Source organism: Vicia villosa, linkage group LG4 (assembly GCF_029867415.1).
Source record: "Vicia villosa cultivar HV-30 ecotype Madison, WI linkage group LG4, Vvil1.0, whole genome shotgun sequence".
Classification (NCBI taxonomy): Eukaryota; Viridiplantae; Streptophyta; class Magnoliopsida; order Fabales; family Fabaceae; genus Vicia; species Vicia villosa.
This window is the reverse complement of record NC_081183.1, coordinates 70,272,790-70,290,515: the sequence shown is the minus strand read 5'-3', so window position 1 is coordinate 70,290,515 and position 17,726 is coordinate 70,272,790. Positions and strand designations below refer to the sequence as shown.

The window sequence follows — 17,726 nt, the reverse complement described above, 5'->3', positions numbered from 1 at the left end:
AACCGGTTACCTGGCTGTTTTTGGCACTTCTGACTTGAAGTAACCGGTTACCTCATTTCAAGTAACCGGTTACCTGTCTGTTTCTCCACGTTGCCTGACTGAGGTAACCGGTTACCATGTCTGGAGTAACCGGTTACTTGCCCGGTTTTTCACTAAAATTCCTGAAGTAACCGGTTACCTCATTTCAAGTAACCGGTTACCACTGAGTGTGGGCAGATTTATTTCAACTTCAAAAATTCATATCTTTTGACTCGTAACTCCGATTTGCATGTTCTTTATATCGTTGGAAAGCTTGTGAGATGTACTATTTTGTGGAATGATTTGTATTGCTGAATTTTGTGTTTTCCATGATGGTACTTTGTCGGCTTCCGGTGTTGATTTTTGCATGCTTATTCGCGTATTATCGCACCTTTTCCATGTTTGCTTTGTCCGGTTTATTTTAGAATAGCAATAATGCAATTCCGATTGCGGTGTCTTGTTATCTCTAACGTGTGTGCTAGTGTGCGAGGCTTTTGGACGGTCACCTATCGATGCTCATTCTATGAGTGTTCTGCTTTACTTGCGGGACACGATCCATTCACCCGTGTTGTGTTCTCATCTTGGAGACACATTCCTATTACTTTATATCTGCTTGTTTGGTTTGCTTGTTCCTCTTGCAGGTGTATTGTGATTATGCTCGACGCGCATGTCGACCTTTGTGTGCTTTTGTGGCTAATCGGTGTGCTGACCATTTGCTTTTGCTTTGCTAGCTCGCTCGCGGGATTCTAGTTCCTTGCTTTCTTCGCTTTAGTTTACGGATCATCATCCGTTTGGTATTGATCCCGTTTCATTTTATTTCTCTCGCACTTTATCGCTTTCTCGCATCATCCTATAACATGAGAAGTAGGACTTAGACATGCATCTGGCCAAGTCGTCGAGAGAGGCTCTGTTTTTGTTGGTGTGTTTATATTTGTGCTTTGCGGCAGGGAGTCACGGTGTAATAAGTCCTATATGGCACTCCGTTAAGTCCTCATGGAAGGCACGCGGAAAGGGTTAGCAATCAACCCCCGCCTAGTCTCATCGAGTCTGTTCATTATGCGCACGCCTCGCGTCGTTTGCTTTTGAACCTGCACAAGATCTTGTTATCGAGTATGTCAGGAAAAGGGTTCATGTAGCCGGACCCCCGCCTTTCCTATAGCTCGCGTTGCTCGACGTTGATGCTCGGTGTACGCACGCACCGTTTTCCTTTACGATCCGTGACGACTTGGTTGCTGAGAGGGGTTCGCTCTCTTGTCTATGGCCCGATCATTTTCGCGAGGTCTAATGCTTGGTTGACTTGGGTTGAGCTGCTCCCCTTGGCTATGGCGGGACCGCTTTTCTACCATTCGGTCAGTACCGTTGGTTTGTTTGCTTTACGAGCGGATGCTCGTTTGTGTGCTCATTGTGTGCTCATTGTGTGCTCATTGTGTGCTTCCCCTTTTTCCTCGTAGGTTGATAGTTTAGCATAGACTTGTACCCTTTGTATGATAACATTAGGTAGCAAGCTTTCCCCTTTAGCTTAGGTTTTCCTCATGCATTGTTTAAAACACAAACCACACTCTTTGATTTTCTTTTCTTAAGAGCTTGTTATTTCCGCTCCATTCCCAAGCATAAGTCTCCAAAGGTCGAGCAGCGGAGTGTGAATGTAACTCGTTCATCTAAAAAACACAAAACAAAAAGAAATTAGTTAGCCGAGCTACGGTAGCTCTGATTCTACAAAACAGATACGTAGGCAGCGGGGTAGGGCCCGTGCGAGCACAATCCTTTATTTTCCCTACATTCTGCATTCATTTTAGTCCAGATTAGCGTAGATTTGTTACACACCCATAGATTTAGACACAGGCGTGGATACCATCGAGTACGATGGGCGCGAGGGGTACTAGTACCTTCCCCTCGCGTAGCCGACTCCCTTACCCTTTTTCTCTGGTCGTGAGACCGTTGTTTTGTTTTGTGGTTTGCTGGCATTCCCTTCCTTTTCAGGATAAATATGTTAGTGGCGACTCTGTTAATTTTCGCGGTAGCGACAGCTGGCGACTCTGCTGGGGACGTCTTGACCTGTTGCTGGTCCGGACCTAGCGAGTCGATCCTAGCGCTTGTGTGTTTATCTTTGGGTGTTTTATTGCTTTGCATATTTACCTGTTTGCATTGCATTCTATGTGCGCTTTTACTTTTCTGCATCATATTCTGGACTGGCTGGATCTCTGTTCGTTGGGTGGGTGTTTCAAGAGGTAAAAGGCCCAATAACCAGGCTATGTGTGAACCATAGGAACCCTAGGATAGAGTGGAAGCATAGTTTGTCTCGAGATGTACGTCTCGGGATGGATTATGTGACCACGAGCAGAGTAGTGGTTTCAAACGGAGGTATTATCGTCACCCGCTTCCGCGCTGTGATGATACTTACCTTCGAGCGGACCGTATACTGCGTTTCATGACCTTACCTTGGCCTAGATTTTACCCGTGAGTGGGGCGGGAATCAATGATCATTTAACAGGTACATTGTTGGTGACCGCTGTTCTTGTTCGTGGGTTACCGCTGTTCTTGTTCGTGGGTTACCGCTGTTCTTGTTCGTGGGTTACCGCTGTTCTTGTTCGTGGGTTACCGCTGTTCTCGTTCGAGTGTACTATGGGTTCCTGTTCGTGGGATACTATGGTTCTTGTTCGAGTGGTAATTTGTGTTCTATCCCAGTGTGTTATTGACTATGGGCTTTGGTTCCGTGGATTGATATTCCGTGTTCCGTGTGGTATACCATTTGGGGGCCGAACCTTTGGCTTTGTATTATGTGTGTTACCGGCAGTCCAGAATGCCTGGTGGGCGGCAACAAGCCCCACCTCTTTGCATCATAGCATATTTATTTCCAAAAGAAACGCAAAAAAAAAAGATATGTATAATAAGCATTTGCATGTCATGTTTTTCAGGGACATTCAGGAGTTCATTCAAGTTGAAGATGGACACTCCCATTGATACTGTCAAGGAAGCAAAGAGAAATACGCATACTTAAAGTTTCTTCCGAGAAACGTTGACCGCCTTAGAGGGTTTGAGTTCATTGATGACCGCTTTCTGCCTGAAGAGTTTCACGGATAATTATGGGAATATTTTGACTTTGTTGGAAACCGTGGTTGAGACGCCTGTTTTGCAAACATTGATGCAATTCTATGATCCTGAAATGAGGTGTTTCACGTTCCAGGATTACCAGTTGGCTCCGACATTGGAAGAGTACTCTATCATTCTTAATCTCAAGATAAAAGGTGAAGTGCCATTCATCGACGTTCCTAAAGAAGTGAATTTCAAGTTGATCGCTGTTGCTCTTTATTTGAGCATAAAAGAAGTATCTGATAATTGGAAGTCGAATGGAGGTGTCTCGGGGTTCTCTTTGAAGTTCTTGGTGAGAAAAGCTAAAGAGGAATTTGAGAAAAAGAATTGGAACACGTACAATGCATTGCTTGCTGTGGCTATTTACGGGATTGTGATGTTCCCAAATGTTCCCAATTTTGTAGACTCGGCCGCGATACACATCTTCATGGGAAAGAATCCTATTCCTACATTGTTGGCTGATACTTACTATGCCGTTCATTCCCGATATGAGAAACGTGGCGGTGCTATCACTTGTTGCCTTCAATTGTTGTTCATCTGGTTCCTCTCTTTGTTGCCCAGCAAAGGACCTTTTATGAAGACAAGGGAGACACTTAAGTGGACCCACAGGATTATGTCACTTACCTCTTATGACATCCAGTGGCCAAAGTATCGAATTAACGTTTCTGAAGTGATTGTTGGGTGCGGTAAGTTCGATAATGTTCCTTTGGTTGGTACTAGAGGTTGCATCAATTACAATCCCGTGGTATCCTTGCGTCAGTTGGGGTATACGTTGAAAGACAAGCCGGCGGATCACTTGATAGCGGAGACAGTCTATTTTGAGAAGGGGTCGGATCCAGAAAAGTTGAAAGAGATAATTGTGGCTTGGAAGAAGATCCGTAAGCATAATGGAGCCCATTTAGGGAAGAAGGAATCACTTGCTTTGACACCGTATGTTGAATGGATTGTAAAACGGGTCGGAAACTTGTTGCTGCCATATGACAGGGTTGCACCACTTCAAAAGCAACCTCCTTTGATTCTATCTGAATTCGTGCCAACAGAACTTTACAAGGATGCTCTGGTTACCAACTACAGGTTGCACGAGAGGGAACAGGAGACCAACTTGAAATTCTTTGAAGAAAGAGATGCAAAGATGAGGTTGATGCACCAGCTCAAGCAAGTCGAAGGTGCAAGCTCAAGTCAGGCAAGTGTCCGGAAGCGTCCTTATGAGTTGCTAAAGGAAGATTTGCATCGCAAGCAACAGGAGTGTCTACAATTACAAAGATCAGAGAGTAGTCACAAGAGGCAGAAGCGGGATTCAGATAAACAACTAGCGGAAGAGAGGGCTAAGTCTGCTCGACTTGAAGAAGAATTAACAAGGCTCCGAACCCAATGGAGAGGAGATGTGGGAGCTCATTCTATTACCAGGCGATCCTAGTGTTGCTGTGGAGTGGATCTGTTTGGTCCATGATGTCGATCTGCTGTTTATTTTGATATTTGTCGCCCATGTCCAGGATTGTTGGATGGGGTCGCATTTTGTTATGCTGGATTTCTTTTGTATACCTTATGAGCACTTTGTGACACGGTTATGTGCCTGTTTGTATGAACTCAAATTTGCAATTATGTTTGGATGAAGTATGCTCAGTTTGATGAATTATTCTCGTGTGTGGATTGCTGTGCAAAAATATTCTGTATCAGGGTTTCTATGTCCTATCTGAAAGTGGGATGAACTCTTGGATACTTGAAAATTGACAAACATTTCATGCATATCATTCATATATCATACATGTCATATATTTGCAGGTTTTTGCAGGGTTTATATCTTATGTCTCGCTGTTTTGTTACCAGAAGGAGTTCTAAGACGGCTAATCACCCGTATCCGACTAGGAGCAATCAGAGAAGACAGATGGAACAGATTCAGGAACAAATGGCTGAGATGAAAGCTCAATTGACAGAGCAGATGAATGCGCAGATGGCGCAGTTTATGGAAGCATTGACTAATGTGACCAAGGGGCAGGATGACTTGCGAGTTCTCGTCGAGAACTCCAGAAGGGTCGAGAATGGAGGACATTCGAGGCTGTTTGACGATGTGTCTGGCAGGATTGACGATCATCATGATCCGAATGAGTTTGATCGCTTGGGAGGGCACTATAATCCTTTCAATCAGAATCATGGGTTTCCACCTCCACCTCCGTCTCGTCTGTTGGGAAGGAGAGATAATCAGAACCGTGATAATTTGGATTTCAATGTTGAAAACTTTGATCAGGTATGGAGGCATAGTGCTGATGGTGCACCTGAGGAAGCCGAGAGGTATCGTCTGATTGAGGAACGTCTTAGGGCTGTTGAAGGCAAAGGGGTGTTAGGCATGGATATCAATGACTTGGGGCTGGTTCCTGGTGTGAGGATTCTACCGAAGTTCAAAGTTCCATCTTTTGACAAATACAATGGGGCGACTTGTCCCATGACTCATGTCAAAGCATACTATCGCAAGATGTCAGTTTATTCAGAGGATGAGGGTTTTCTAATGCATTTCTTCCAGGATAGCTTGGCTGGGGCTTCTTTGGAGTGGTATGTTCAACTCGAGCGCACTCATATTCATTCTTGGAGAGATCTTGTGGAGGCTTTCATTAAGCACTATCAGTACAACGTTGACATGGCGCCCAATAGGACTCAGTTGCAGAGTTTGGTTCAAGGGTCTAAAGAATCTTTCAAGGAGTACGCTCAGAAATGGCGTGAGTTAGCTGCAAGAGTTCAACCACCTATGACTGAGCGTGAGATGATTGACATGTTCACCAGTACTTTTTCTGGACACTATTACTTGGCCTGTAGTGCTTCAGCCAACTTTTCTGAAATGGTGAGATATGGCGAGCGTGTTGAGATGGGTCTAAAGATGGGGAAAATTCAGTTGGGAGCTTCTTCTAATTCTGCTGGTGGTAAGAAACAAGCTGAAGGTTATGCCAGAAGGAAAGAAGGAAATGCGGATGCCGTATATGGAAGAAGGGGTTCAGGGAGAAGCAATTCACAGATTAATGCTGTCATGATCCTAGTACCGCAACAACAACAACAGCAGGGACAACATTCCAATACTGATCGCTATCCTCCCAAGACCAGGCCTCACAGGAAGATTGATCCGATTCCTATGACCTATGCTCAAGTGCTACAACATTTGCTCAAGATTGAGAAGATTACTTTGAGAGATGCTCCGAACGCTCCGGACACACAATCTCCGAATTACAATGCGAATGCACGATGTGCTTTCCATTCAGGGGCCGCTGGCCATGATACAGAGAGGTGCATTGCATTGAAGAACAAAGTCCAGGACTTGTTGGATCAAAAGACAATCCAGTTCACTCCTACACCCAATATTGTCAATAATCCGATGCCTACCCACGGAGGTTCGGGTGTGAATGCCATTGAGAGTGAAGAGATAAGGGTTGTACCTGAAGTGAGCTGTTTGACTTTTCCTCTTGTATCTGTGAAGCAACCTCTGATTAATAGCGGTATCTTCCCGGGCTGTGGTATTGATTGTAAGAATTGCAAGAGTCAAACCGAAGGTTGTGCTGAGTTGAAAAGTATGGTACAAAAGCTGATTGACGAGGGTCTTCTTCAGTTCTATCGAAGGTTGAGAAGTGCGAAGAGAAATGATGGTGAAGTGTATGTGATCTCAATTCCTTATGAGCCGGTTGCCCCGATATGTATCCAAGTGCCTATTCAGATACCTGTCAGTATCCCGTATAAGGAACAACCAGCGGCGTTGATGATTACCGTGCCTGGGCCTATTCCATATGAGAATGAGAAGGCCGTCCCTTGGCATTATGGTTCAGACGTGTATTACTATGGCGCGAAGGAGGAGGGTGTGTCATCTAAACAGGGTTTTGTGGAAGCCTCAGTTGCAAACATTGATACTTTTGCCGGTACTGGTAGAATTACTCGCAGTGGTAGGGTGTTCTCTCCTCAGCTTGTTCAAAACAATGCAGATTCTTTGGTTAAGGCCAAAGGAAAACAAGTAGTGACTGACGTCCAGAATTCTCCAGTTCAGAATGGGGCACCTGACAATGCCGTGTCTTCCAAGGATGTGGAAGAACTGTTGAGGATTATCAGGAAGTCTGATTATAAAGTGGTTGAGCAGTTGGGTCAGACCCAGTCAAAGATCTCCATCTTGCAACTGCTGATGTGCTCAGAAGGTCATAGAGATGCTCTCTTGAGAATTCTGAATGGTGCTTACGTCCCGCATGAAATATCTCTGAATCAGTTAGAGGCGGTAGCCAATAATATCTCTGCTGGGAACGGTTTGGGATTTACGGATCGTGATCTTCCTCTAGAAGGGAGAAACCATAATAAGGCTTTGCATATTTCGATTGAATATAAGGGGACGACTTTGTCCCGAGTTTTGGTTGATACTGGGTCTTCTTTGAATGTGCTGCCCAAATCAGCTCTCATGCGAATTGACTATGCCGGTGTTGAGTTAAGGCCAAGTGAGTTGGTAGTTCGCGCCTTTGACGGTTCAAGGAGGTCTGTGTTCGGAGAGGTAGATCTACCAATCCAGATTGCTCCTCAGATCTTTACTACGACCTTTTATGTGATGGATATTCAACCTGCTTACTGTTGTTTGTTGGGACGACCGTGGATTCACAAGGCTGGTGCTGTGACATCCACACTTCATCAGAAGTTGAAGTATCCGGTTGACGGTAAAGTGGTGACAGTTTGTGGTGAAGAAGATTATATCGTGAGTCACTTGTCCTCTTTCCGATATGTAGAGATCGAGGGTGAGATACATGAGACGCCTTTCCAAGCGTTTGAGGCTGTGAACGCTGTGAGAACTCCTCCTTATGGGATGACAAAGCCAGAAACGGTTATGTCCTCTTTGAAAGATGCTCAGGTTGTCGTTGAAACCGGAAAGGTGAAAGGCTGGGGGCAAGTAATTGACGTGCGTCCCAAATTTGATAAGAATGGTCTTGGTTTCAGTCCTGGAAAGCATATTGCATCGCCAAAGCCTAATATCCTTAGCCCGGTCAAGTTTGTGAGTGGTGGTGTCATTCAAGGTGGCCAGGTTAACGCCATTGTCAATGGTGAAGAGGTGGATAGTGATTGTGACTTTGATAGCTGGATTCGTCCAAGTATTCTTGGAGAGAAGATCAACAACTGGACAATTGAAGATGTCATCCAAGTTACACAAGCTCATGAGTAATTTCTTTGTTTTTACTTTTCTTATCATGCCATAATTCCTACGCTATGCCCAAGGCGTAGTGAATCATTTGTAGGGCCATGCAGTTCGCATTTTCAAAGTTAATCATGAAATAAAAGGACGTTTTTGCATTCAAATGTTTTGCTCTTTGTCTTTCTTTTTAACTTTTTTCTTTAAATGGCAATGTTTTTGCACACACTTGCACATAGCTTAATAAAAATAAAACTAAAATAAAAACATCAATCATGCAGATGTTCCACTACCACGGATTCCATTGGTAACAGTTCCGCTATTGCTTATTATGATTTTGACAATCCGATCTACCAAGCCGAGGAGGAAGCTTATGAAGATTGTGATCTCCCCGATGAGTTGGCCAGATTATTGAAACAAGAAAAGAAAGCGATTCAGCCGCATCAAGAGGCAATTGAGATGGTAAATGTTGGCACTAAAGAGTAAGTCCGAGAAGTCAAGATAGGGGCTGCGCTTGAGAATAATGTGAAGCAGAGGCTTATTGCTATGTTGAAAGAGTATGCAGATATCTTTGCTTGGTCCTATGAGGATATGCCTGGTCTTGATACAGATATTGTGGTACACCGTCTACCTCTTAAGGAAGATAGTCCTCCTGTCAAGCAGAAGCTTCGAAGGACTTGCCAGATATGTCTGAGAAGATTAAGAAAGAGGTTGAGAAACAGTTCGATGCTGGCTTTCTGCAGGTAGTGAATTACCCGCCGTGGGTCGCTAATATTGTTCCGGTGCCTAAGAAGGACGGAAAGGTCAGGATGTGTGTTGATTACAGAGATTTGAATAGGGCGAGTCCGAAAGATGATTTTCCTCTCCCTCACATTAATGTGTTGGTGGATAATACTGCTCCTTTCAAAGTGTTTTCCTTTATGGATGGCTTCTCTGGGTACAACCAAATCAAGATGGCACCAGAAGACATGGAGAAAACAACGTTTATCACACCGTGGGGAACTTTCTGCTATAAAGTTATGCCTTTTGGGTTGAAAAACGCAGGGGCAACGTATCAGCGTGCCATGGTGACTCTTTTTCACGACATGGTTCACAAAGAGATTGAAGTGTATGTTGATGACATGATTGCAAAATCTCATACTGAAGAAGAGCACTTGGTTCACTTGCAGAAGTTGTTTGAAAGGCTTCGGGAATTCAGACTGAGGTTGAATCCAAACAAATGCACTTTCGGAGTGCGATCCGGAAAGTTGTTGGGCTTTGTTGTCAGCGGAAAAGGTATTGAGGTCGATCCTGCGAAAATAAAAGCCATACAAGAGATGCCTAAGCCGAGAACAGAAAAAGAGGTTCGTGGTTTCTTAGGGAGGTTGAACTACATTGCTAGATTCATCTCTCATCTTACGGCCACTTGCGAACCGATATTCAAATTGCTAAGAAAGGATCAGACAGCCAGGTGGAATAATGATTGTCAAAAAGCATTTGAAAAAGTGAAAGAGTATCTGCGGGAACCTCCGATACTAATACCTCCAGTTCCAGGAAGGCCTTTGATTATGTACCTCACAGTTCTTGAAAATTCAATGGGATGTGTGTTGGGTCAACATGACGAGTTTGGCCGAAAAGAGCATGCAATATACTACCTTAGCAAAAAGTTTACCGACTGTGAATCCCGATACTCACTGCTCGAGAAAACTTGCTGTGCTTTGGTGTGGGCTGCTCGCCGGCTGAGGCAGTATATGTTGGTTCACACCACCTTGTTGATTTCCAAGATGGATCCTATCAAGTATCTTTTTGAGAAGCCCGCTCTTTCCGGAAGAGTAGCCAGGTGGCAAATGATCTTGACCGAATATGATATCCAGTATACTACCCAGAAAGCCATCAAAGGTAGTGTGTTGGCGGATTATCTTGCGCATCAGCCTGTCGAAGATTATGAACCGATGAAGTTTGAATTCCCCGATGAGGATGTCCTGTACATCAGAGATTGTAACATTCCCGGACCAGAGGAAGGACCCGAACCAGGATCGCGATGGACGCTCGTGTTCGATGGTGCCTCTAATGCACTCGGGAATGGTGTTGGAGCTGTAATTACTTCTCCGTCAGGTTTTCATATTCCGTTTACAGCCAGAATCTGTTTTGATTGCACTAATAACATGGCTGAGTATGAAGCCTGCATCTATGGTATCGAAGCTGCGATCGATTTGCGAATCAAGTACTTGAAAGTTTATGGGGATTCCAATCTTGTCATTAGCCAGATCAATGGAGATTGGGAAACTCGCCATCAGAATCTGATTCCATATAGGGAGCATGTGATGAGACTCATTCCGTACTTTGATGAGATCACATTCGAGCATATTTCTAGAGAAGAGAACAATCTTGCTGATGCTCTCGCTACTTTGGCTTCCATGTTCAAAGTGAAATGGGCCAATGAGGCGCCTAACATTGCCATCAACAGGTTGGATGAGCCGGCGTTTTGCTTTGAGGCTGATGTTGAATTGGATGGTAATCCCTGGTATCATGATATCAAAAAGTTCCTCGAAACTCAAGAGTATCCTCCCGAAGCGTCGGTGACTGATAAGAAGTTTTTGAGAAGGTTTGCAGCTAAGTTTTACCTTAACGGTGGGGTTTTGTACAAGAGGCATCATGATGGTGTGTTGCTTCGATGTGTTGTGAAAGAAGAAGCTTCGAAAATCATAGAGGAAATGCACGAGGGCGAGTTTGGTACCCATTCTAGTGGGCATACGATGGCTAAGAAGATCTTGAGGGATGGTTATTATTGGTCCACTATGGAAACTGATTGTCATAACCATGTCAGAATTTGTCACAAGTGCCAGATCTATGCTGATAAAGTGCACGTGCCGCCTGTGCCTTTGAATGTCTTGACTTCTCCGTGGCCTTTCGCAATGTGGGGCATTGATATGATTGGAGAGATTAAGCCTACCGCTTCTAATGGACATCGCTTCATTTTGGTTGCCATTGATTACTTCACCAAGTGGGTTGAAGCCGCATCTTATGCGAATGTTACCAAACAAGTGATTACTCGCTTTATCAAACACAATATAATCTGTCGTTATGGGATTCCTGAGAAGATCATTACTGATAATGGATCGAATCTCAATAACAAGTTGATGAAGGAGCTTTGTGAGTCCTTCAAGATCAAACACCACAATTCTTCCCCGTATCGTCCGAAGATGAATGGCGCTGTTGAAGCGGCCAACAAGAACATTAAGAAGATTGTACAGAAGATGGTAGTGTCCTACCGAGATTGGCATGAGATGCTCCCTTTCGCCTTGCATGGTTATCGCACCTCTGTGCGTACATCGACTGGGGCAACTCCTTTCTCACTTGTTTATGGTATGGAAGCGGTATTGCCTGTTGAAGTTGAAATTCCTTCCTTGAGGGTTATGAAAGACGTCGAGCTTGACGAGTCAGAATGGGTACAAAATCGGATGGATCAGTTGAACCTCGTTGATGAGAAGCGTTTGGCAGCCATTGGTCATGGTCAGGTGTACCAAAAGAAGATGAGAAAAGCTTTTGACAAACGGGTGCGACCCCAAAGCTATAAACCAGGTGACCTGGTACTCAAAAGAATTATCCTTCCTCAGGGCGATCCACGAGGCAAGTGGACTCCGACATATGAAGGCCCCTTTGTTGTACAGAAAGTGTTCTCCGGCGGTGCCATGATGCTTGCAACGATGGATGGCGAGAACTTTCTGCACCCTGTGAACGCAGATGTAGTCAAAAAATACTTCGCATAGACCTGATAAAAAAGAAGAAAAAAAAAGGAAAATGAATCAGGCAAAAGAATGAAAAAGAAACAAATATACCCGCTAAGTTGAAAACCCGAAAGGGCGGCTTAGGCAAAAAGGGGACAAAAGCGAACGACTACATCTCGCATGCCACCTTGTCAATCACTCTTCATACATGCTTAGGGCTCCCGACCGAGGGATAAGCAAGACTCCGTGTTCTTGAGTTTGCACCTGGCAGCTCAAATCCCTAAAGCATTTTCTAATTCCAATCGTCGTGTTTAGGGCTCCCGACCGAGGGATAAGCAAGACTCCGTGTTCTTGAGTTTGCACCGGGCAGCTCAAATCCCTAAAGCATGCACAACATCCACTCACTTTGTTCAGGGCTCCCGACCGAGGGATAAGCAAGACTCCGTGTTCTTGAGTTTGCACCTGGCAACTCAAATCCCTAAAGCGTTCATAAATCCCGTCGGGTCCGCAAGTTTGGTGGGGTCATATCAATCAGTTGTTAAATCGGGCAGTGATCAATCCTAATGAGTACGGTCTTCCGAAGCAAGGAGATGAGAACGTTGGAGTTATAAAAGTGATAGCGGGATCGAAACCAATGGATATCCGTTTCACATTGCCATTTCTCTTGTACTCAATAAATGTGTGGTTACCTCTTCTTACTAGGAACTACTTCTGAAAAGTGTTCGCTCTTTTATGAGCATTCCTTTTGCAATTAATAAAGATCCTTTTTATCTTAAACAACTGTTTTCTTTTACTGTTTTGTTTGCATAAAACGTCCTGAGTTTGTGTTAAACTTTGCATATGAAAACTGCATTGCTTTTACAATACATGATTAGAAATGAAACCTTTGAATCTACTTCGAAGTTTTGTGTAACCAGGATGGCAGGCTAAGATACCATGCTATGTCCTGGGGCATGTTCATTTGTTTGTCTCGCAGGTGTGTCCTTGCAAGCGCTTTGTATTAACATATTGGCGGACCTAGCTAGGAGAGATTCTCACTCCCCAGCCGAGTGCTTCCTAATGAAAGATTCTCATTCCCCGGCTGAGTACTTTCAGATGAGACTTTCTTTGTTCCAAGATTCTCACATCCTCAGCAAAGCACATCTTAATGCATTCTCTATGCTCCAGAAGCCTTATTCCCGACGGAATGCTTTCTCCCCAATTGAATCATGATGGAATGGTGTCTGATTCCCCAGCTAGCTCTTAACGAGGTTCCTTGCCTGAATGCCTCATTTTCCCCAGTAGAGGGCTATCTCTCCCCAACAGATTGACTTGTTTTCCCCAGGAGAGTCATTTTATTCCCCAGTGGAGTTGTCTTAACAAAAGGTTCTTATGTCAAGTTCCTTATTCCCAGCGGATCTCTCATATCCTCAGCAGCTCGCCTTGCAGAAGTATTCATCTTCCCCACTGAGTTTCTTTCCTCAGCAGAGATCCACATGCATCCTCAGCAGGATCTGTTCTCATCAAGGACATCCCCAGCGGAATGCGTCCTATACAAGCAAGTTGGTTACTCCTCACCAGAGTTATCTCCACGACTTGCTCTTATCTCCTCATCCCCAGTGTGTCGAGAATTTACTTCTCCAATGAAGTTGCATGGGTATTCCCCAAGCAGTCAATCGGGATGTTCATATCTTCAAGCAAGATTTATTCCCCAATCAGAGCTCGCGTCCAGATTTGGTTGTCTCCAGCAGATTTCTGATTCATCTCTGTCAGCTCGTAGTTTGTGACCCTTGGTCACTCATCTTGTCCTCCCCGCAGAGTTTTATGCTCTCTCCAGGACTTTCTTCAGCAATTCAGTGCTCCTCCGTTGTCTCCCCAAGCAACGTTTGAATCATGCATCATTTGCATTGCATTCTCAAAAGCGTGTAGCGTCTTCCTCCTCGGAAACGTTATTCCATACACATTCATACATGCATCATGCATAAATCATATCATATCTGTTTCTTTCTGCAGGAAAGTTATCAAGATACAAATGCTCCTTAGAGAGCAATATTCGCCTAGTCATTACAGGCGCTTATCCTGATGTTTTGAATTAGAAGAGGATTGTTCTACTTATTTTCTGGCACAGCTCAGATCAGTTCAAAGACATTCCTATTCCCGATGCCCCCAGATCGGTGGAAGATATTTGTTCCCATTCCTGATAAATCAGACTTTCAGTTGAAGGAACCGCCTCCGGATCTCCCAAGATCTTCCGAAGGAGCAAGCCCTCTGATACATCAGATCAGTTGGAAATATATACTCCCTGGCAATTTAGTTCGTTCAGAAGAAGAAACTCGTTTGCCCAGTCCTGATACCTTACTATCAGTTGAGGACATTTTCTTTACCCGGTGTACACAGTTCGGAAGAGATATCTGTTCCTATCCTAATATCCAGTTTCAGATTAGTTGAAGGAACCGCCTCCGGATCTCCCAAGGTCTTACGAAGGAGCAAGCCACTGATATCATTAGATCAGATGGAGATGTCTGCCTGATCGACTTTGTCTTTCAGATGAAGATTATCCTACTTATTTTCTGGCATCATGTCCAGATCAGTTTAAAGGCATTCTTTCCCCGGCGTACACAGTTCGGAAGAGATATTGTTCCTATCCTGATTTCCAGATCAGTTGAAGGAACCGCCTCCGGATCCCCGTGGTCTTACGAAGGAGCTAGCCGCTAATTCCCAGATTAGTAGGAATATCTACCTGATGATTTAATTGCAGCAGAAGAGATGTCTGCCCAGATTCCCAGATCAGAGATACCTATTACCCGTTGATGTCCAGATCAACCGGCGTATCTCCCTCGATTCCCAGATCGACTTAAGACATCTATCCCGATACAAGTTCGGAGACATCTGCCACGTCTGATATTCAGATCAGTCGAGATGTTCCTTCTCTTGATGCCCAGATCATTTGAAGTGTTTTCCCCTGCCTGTGGGTGCCCGTTCCCTCTTATCACAAGTTGGAGCATATTTATTATCCAGATCAATTGAAGTTTTTTCTCCCTGCTTGCGGGGTGGTACATTCCTTCTTATTACGAGATGGAATCTTCTATTGATCAAGAGCGCAAATTTTCGAGTTCATTCTGGTATTCAATCTCCTTCCACCTCAACGGTTCGAAACTTTCGTTTCTCACTCGTCAGGTTCAAGAAGTTTGAATAGGGGCAGCTGTTGCACCCCAAAATTTGCCCTCTTTATTTGAGCTATAAGTTAATAATAACGTTTATTTCGTCATTCAAAAATGGAAGAAAAATAATAAAGAGTTTTCATGGGTTTAAGAGGGTAAAGTGTGAAAAAATGGTTTAAACGGTGAAAGTACGAGAAAATTCATAAATACTATTTGGAAGGTGATATGAGCTAAGTTCCCGCGTTATCTCCGCTGTTTCGACGATATCTACAACTTTCGTGTTTGGCTCAGAAGCTAATTCTTTGAGGAAGGTCGTCAAATTTGCAAATTACTTACGGTTTCGCAGTGAAAAATAGTGCTGAATGTAGGGTTTCGGATCTCAGAAAATTCGTATCTCACAATCCGCTCGTCGGATTCGCTTGAAATTTTAACTGGAGCTCCATATCATCATTACCAAGATTTCATATGTTCGGACCGAAGGCCAATTATGCATGGAAAATTCCCAGAATTTTAAAGATCGTCGTGTTGTTTCGGGAAAAAGCGTGTTTTCGAGTGCGTCGCGCCGAGTTCGAAAATTCATAACTTCTTCGATTTTTATTGTATGAAGTCCATTCCGGCGGCACTCTCTCAGAAATTCCGTTAGCTTCGATTCTTCGTCACACATGCCTGTTCAGATTCTGAGCCGAAGTTAGGGTTTTATCGAGTTCTTTGAGTGGTACGCACAAAATTCTGCACGGTCGCGCCAGATGAGTCGACGTTTCTCGTCATTCAAACAGGCGTATTTTCTTCATCGCTTATCGGATTAGGGTGATTCTCGCGGAGACAAGTCACGAATTTGGTCATCTTCGCAGTGGCATTGGTTTCGTTTCAGAATTCAGAGCCGAACCGAGTTTCCTTAAAAACGAGCCAAAATGAGACGCACCGAGGGCAATTTGGACATTTCGTGTTGACACTATATAAACATTTTGCTCTTCACAAATCAGGGGAGGACTCTCATAATTTCAATTCACCAATTTTTCACAAACACTTTCTCTCAATTCTCTCTCAATTCTCTTGAATCAAAACCACAAATTACATAAAGCTTTCATCAATATTCATCAATTTTCTTCAAGAATCAAGAACAATATGGATTGAAGATCAAAGATCGAAGTTCGAATCTCTTCTCCCTCTCCTCACTAGCTCGCGCGCCTCACTCTCTCTCCCTTGGGATTTCGTTTTCGTGTCGTGTTCGCGTTCGTGTCGTGTTCATGTTCGCGCGTCGGTTAAAGATCTTCATCCGGTAAGCCTTTGAACCTTGAATTAAGTGCTTGATTGTTGATGTTAACATGATTCGAATGTCAGATCTAAGTTTTGTTTAGGCTTAATTGAGGATTGATGATGATTAAATGTTTGATTCAAATGTAAGATTGAAACTTTGCTTGCGATTGCATGTCGATACAAGTTTGGTGCACTATGTGTTTGTTATAATGCTTGCATGAACTTGTTTGCTTGATGATTAATGATGATGAGTTGAAATCTATGTGAATTGATGCTTAATTGTGGTGGTTTGATGTTCATAATGCTGTGTGAATTGATGCCAATTCGTGCTTGATAGTATCTTTGATTGATGCATGAGTAGATTGCTCTTGAATGATGTAATTTGTTGTTTTTTGCACTTCTGACTTGAAGTAACCGGTTACCTCATTTCAAGTAACCAGTTACCTGGCTGTTTTTTGCACTTCTGACTTGAAGTAACCGGTTACCTCATTTCAAGTAACCGGTTACCTGGCTGTTTTTGGCACTTCTGACTTGAAGTAACCGGTTACCTCATTTCAAGTAACCGGTTACCTGCCTGTTTCTTCACGTTGCCTGACTGAGGTAACCGGTTACCATGTCTGGAGTAACCGGTTACTTGCCCTGTTTTTCACTAAAATTCCTGAAGTAACCGGTTACCTCATTTCAAGTAACCGGTTACCACTGAGTGTGGGCAGATTTATTTCAACTTCAAAAATTCATATCTTTTGACTCGTAACTCCGATTTGCATGTTCTTTATATCATTGGAAAGCTTGTGAGATGTACTATTTTGTGGAATGATTTGTATTGCTGAATTTTGTGTTTTCCATGATGGTACTTTTGTCGGCTTCCGGTGTTGATTTTTGCATGCTTATTCGCGTATTACCGCACCTTTTCCATGTTTGCTTTGTCCGGTTTATTTTTGAATAGCAATAATGCAATTCCGATTGCGGTGTCTTGTTATCTCTAACGTGTGTGCTAGTGTGCGAGGCTTTTGGACGGTCACCTATCGATGCTCATTCTATGAGTGTTCCGCTTTACTTGCGGGACACGATCCATTCACCCGTGTTGTGTTCTCATCTTGGAGACACATTCCTATTACTTTATATCTGCTTGTTTGGTTTGCTTGTTCCTCTTGCAGGTGTATTGTGATTATGCTCGACGCGCATGTCGACCTTTGTGTGCTTTTGTGGCTAATCGGTGTGCTGACCATTTGCTTTTGCTTTGCTAGCTCGCTCGCGGGATTCTAGTTCCTTGCTTTCTTCGCTTTAGTTTACGGATCATCATCCGTTTGGTATTGATCCCGTTTCATTTTATTTCTCTAGCACTTTATCGCTTTCTCGCATCATCCTATAACATGAGAA

General features: G+C 43.8%; 1 protein-coding gene across 1 annotated transcript; it reads left to right on the top strand.

Annotated features, from left to right (window-relative positions):
• Window positions 1-3,064: 3,064 nt before the first annotated feature.
• LOC131597347 (uncharacterized) lies at window positions 3,065-4,525 on the top strand. Its single transcript, XM_058870052.1, has one exon. The coding sequence runs from the start codon at window positions 3,065-3,067 to the stop codon at window positions 4,523-4,525; it is 1,461 nt and encodes a 486-aa protein (XP_058726035.1).
• The last annotated feature ends 13,201 nt before the right edge of the window (window positions 4,526-17,726 follow it).

Bases quoted from the DNA above. Each gene is read 5' to 3' on its own strand.
- LOC131597347 (XM_058870052.1), top strand. From the start codon at position 3,065: ATGACCGCTTTCTGCCTGAAGAGTTTCACGGATAATTATGGGAATATT.